We start from the raw sequence: 4,326 nt of genomic DNA on the forward strand, positions 1-4,326 counted from the left end.
GCGGGTCCGCACCCAGAGGGGGCAGACCCTCGTCCCCTCCCTCTCCCACTCCGCTGGCAACATCTTGGTGCTGGCCGACAACGGGGATGCTGTCTTCGCTGCCGCTGTAAGCAACCGCATCCGCTCGCGGAGCCTTCCTCGCGAGGGTGCCCGGGCTAGCGAGGGCCATCAGGATGCCACCGCCAAGAGTGCAGGGTACGAAGCAGAGCGCTTCCTAGCTGGCCAGGAGAGGATCCCAAAAAAGGGGAAGGAGATCTTGAGCAAGCAGGGTTCACAAGAGCGCCAGCCCATCGGTTTAACCTGTCCTCAACACCTGCACAGCCCCGAACACATCGGCGAGAGGGGGAGATCGCGGCTGTCAAGGATGGCCGATTCAGGCAGCTGCGAGATTTCGTCCAACTCAGACACCTTCGGGAGCCCCATTCACTCTATCTCCACGGCAGGAGTCCTGCTCAGCAGCCACATGGACCAGAAAGATGACCACCAGTCCTCCAGTGGCAACTGGAGCGGGAGCAGCTCCACGTGTCCCTCCCAGACGTCCGAAACCATTCCTCCTGCCGCCTCTCCTCCACTGACGGGCTCTTCACACTGTGACTCTGAGCTGTCGCTCAACACCGCTCCCAATGCCAACGAGGACTCCAGCGTCTTCATCACGGAGCAGTTTGGTGACCACGCGGACAAGGTCAGGGGCCACAGGGCGAGCTCCTTCACCTCCACTGTGGCAGATTTACTGGATGACCCCAACAACAGCAACACGAGCGACAGCGAGTGGAACTACCTGCACCATCACCACGACGCCTCCTGTCACCAGGACTTCAGCCCTGAGCGCCCAAAAGCCGACAGCCTGGGATGCCCCAGCTTCACCAGCATGGCCACCTACGACAGCTTCCTCGAAAAGACCCCCTCTGACAAGGCAGACACTAGCTCACACTTTTCTGTGGATACCGAAGGATACTATACCTCCATGCACTTTGACTGCGGTCTCAAGGGTAATAAAAGCTATATTTGCAACTATGCAGCCGCGGGCTCCGAGAGCGGCCAGACTGGGAGCGTGACCTCCAGCCTGGCTGACTGTGCCTGGCAGGAGTGCGTGAGCCACAGGAGGCAGGGACGGCAGAGCATCTCACTGAAGAAACCAAAGGCAAAGCCAGCCCCACCAAAACGCAGCTCGTCTTTGAGGAAATCGGAGGGCAGCACCGACCTTCCTGACAAGAAAGAACCAAAGATCAGTGGCGGGCAGCACGTCTCTCACACTGCCAGGGAGAGGAAGCTGCCCCTTGAATTTTCAAACACACCTTCCCGAGTGGAAGGCCCCAATCTGCCAGCCAAGCAGGAGCTCCCCTGGGCGAACCAGGGCGATGGCGGGTTAAAGGACACTCCGTTTGACACCACTGATATCCCCTCCTTTAAAGATGAAGGTGCTGAACAACCTCACTATGCAGACCTCTGGCTTCTGAACGACTTGAAATCCAGTGATCCTTACAGGTCCTTGTCCAATTCGAGCACCGCTACGGGTACTACAGTCATAGAGTGCATCAAGTCACCGGAGAGCTCCGAATCCCAGACATCCCAGTCCGGGTCACGAGCCACCACCCCATCCCTCCCTTCGGTCGATAACGAGTTTAAGCTGGCCTCCCCCGAGAAGCTGGCGGGCTTAGCCTCGCCCTCCAGCGGGTACTCCAGCCAGTCGGAGACGCCCACCTCTTCTTTTCCGACTGCTTTCTTTTCGGGACCCTTGTCTCCAGGTGGGAGTAAGAGGAAGCCGAAAGTACCGGAGAGGAAGTCATCACTGCAGCAGCCACTCTCGAAAGACGGCACCGCCTCGGTGAGCAAAGACCTCGAACTTCCGATTATACCTCCTACTCACCTCGACCTAAGTGCTCTTCACAACGTCTTGAGCAAGCCCTTCGCTCACAGGCACCAGCTGCATGCCTTCAGCCACAACAAGCAGAGCGCGGTCGGGGAAGCCCTGCATCCCAGCCCTCCCTCTGCCCTCGCCATCACACCCTCCATTCTCAAGTCTGTCCACCTCCGGGCAGTCAACAAGCCCGAAGGGGGGAAACAGAAAGGCAGCGCCCCGGACCTGCTCTGCATACAGGAGACCGCCTTGATGGCGACTGACGTTTCTCCGGGCAAAATGAGGCCGCTCTTAGCTAAGAAACCAGTATCGCGGCAGTACTCCACAGAGGAGGCCATAATGTCATACATCGACACTTCCCCAGCAGAAGGGGGCCCTGGAAAGCCACCTTTAGAGAAAAGCTCCTCTTTCAGCGGGCAGAATAGCTGTGACCGAGAAGCTGTAACTTCCGTAAGCGTGGGTCTGGTTGAAATCAAAGCCGGGAAGGACCAAACACACCTGACCCCTGAGCGCTTGCTGGAAAGCGCCCTGAATCAGGCATGTGCCATCTCCACGGACGGGTTTCAGAAGGGCTCAGCTGTCCTCACAGGTGATGACGAAGCAAAGAAACCCGGCCAGGGAGCAGAAACAGAGCATGACCTTCCGCAAGTGCAGGCTCAGCGAGAGCTCTCCGCAGGCGGCGAGGGGAGGCTGGAAGCTGGGCCTGTGGGCAAAAGCCCAGGTCAGGCTGAGGGAGCAGCCGTCAGCGATCAGCTTAAGCACCAACCCAATGTAAGCCACCATGTGCCTGGGAATATCGGCTACGAAGCGGAGACGGCAGCAGTGAATTCACTCGGCGAAGCGAGTTGCAAGCAGGAAAACGATATCGCATCAGGTATCCCAACCAAAAGTGCCTCTGATGACGGTAGGGCAGACGAGACGGCGGGCAGTGCGGACGAGCCTTCGCTGAAAGGTCAGTTGTGAACTCTTTCTGTGCTATACCCAGTCATGCGGCTTTGGACGCGACTGGCGGTGGAGTCAAAAAGCAGGCTGGAGGTGCAAATTGGCATGCCTCTGTAGGTTTAAGTACAGAGCCCCCCGATCTGTTAGCTGGCCAGCCAGCTCAAAGATATTTTACGCTATTTCAGTGTATTCAGAGTGTATTTCTCTGATACTTATTTCGTCCCTTGTGCTGCATTTCAGCTGAAAAGAGAAAAGGGAGGAGCGCTAACCCCGGGTACAGAGGAGCCTTATTATCACAGCTGTACAGTAAATGGGAGATCACGGTTTCAGGCCATAGCAGTGCCCCCTTTATGGGCTCCAACATGCAATGTACATGATGTTTAGATTAGAGCATAAAGTCGGTATGGTGGTATCGGCTGCTCAGTTGTGAACCGAGCTGGTGCCTAGCATTGGCGGTGCTGTTGCAAAGCGCGGCGAGGTCTGACTCATAGCACGGCTTCTTTCCTTGTTTAAGAGTCTTCTCCAAGCGACGAGTCCATCATGTCTCCGCTGAGTGAGGAGCTGCAGACTGACACTGAGGATGTCTTTGTGTCTCCAAACAAACCCCGCACCACCGAGGATCTGTTTGCAGTCATTCACAGGTGACCTAACCTTGCGGCAACAGGGAATGGTAACATGCAGCCCTGCACAGTCGCCCACTAACGATAGCTGCAGGATGGTTATTCGATGGTTAAGTCTTGTCCTGAAACTACCTTCTTTAGTTTATTGAGTTTAGTTTTCTAAAAGGCAGCTTTTAACAGATGCTTTATTATGGTCCGGTGTGCACTCTGAGAATCTTCATGGCATGTGTAGCATGCTTTTCAGATAACAACATCAGGCCATTCTCTCTAACATACGTGTCTCCAAAGAAAACTACCTGCAGTGGTTCCTGCCTTCAGCCCACCAGCTCTGTTCTGGTGAGTGAGTCGTTATAGCGAGAATGATGAGAAGGCATCTCTTCAATTTTAGAGTATTTTGTATTCAGCTGAAATTTGCCATCACAACTGAAATTACAGACTTCTGATATTGAATAGGTTATGCTGAGTATTATTATAACCTAAGACTGTGTGTGCATTGTCATCTTCATAAAGAGCTGGTTGTGCATGCATTGTTTTGGGAGAGCTGAGTGAGGTCGAGAGGGACTCTGTGGCTCAGTGCCTCATTCATTGCACAAGAGCTATCACGGCTTAAAGTGTCGTCAGTCACTGCTAGCCTCCGATATTTGATAGAGGGATTACGAGAACTCTAGCTAATATGAAAGCACAGTCAATCTGTGAAACTCCAGACCAGCATTAAGTGTTATTCTACAAAGATAACGTATGAAGGAGTGTTCCTTTGTGTTTTTACAGATCAAAAAGGAAAGTTCTCGGGAGAAAGGATTCTGGAGACCTTTCTGTAAGAAACAGATTGAGAGCTTCATCTGGGACTAGCAGCCAGCCCCCCACCAGCAGCACGCTGCCCGCCAGCAATGTGCCACCGGCTGGCAG

General features: G+C 54.4%; 1 protein-coding gene across 1 annotated transcript in view; it reads left to right on the top strand.

Moving 5' to 3' along the window:
• The window catches only part of NHS (Nance-Horan syndrome (congenital cataracts and dental anomalies)), a 186,677-nt gene that overhangs the window by 181,874 nt on the left and 477 nt on the right, over window positions 1-4,326 (top strand). Inside the window, 3 exon segments of the mRNA XM_009325497.1 lie at window positions 2-2,810; window positions 3,315-3,441; window positions 4,189-4,324. Coding sequence (XP_009323772.1) covers window positions 2-2,810; window positions 3,315-3,441; window positions 4,189-4,324 — 3,072 coding nt within the window.

This window comes from Pygoscelis adeliae, unplaced genomic scaffold (genome assembly GCF_000699105.1).
Source record: "Pygoscelis adeliae isolate BGI_AS28 unplaced genomic scaffold, ASM69910v1 Scaffold386, whole genome shotgun sequence".
Classification (NCBI taxonomy): Eukaryota; Metazoa; Chordata; class Aves; order Sphenisciformes; family Spheniscidae; genus Pygoscelis; species Pygoscelis adeliae.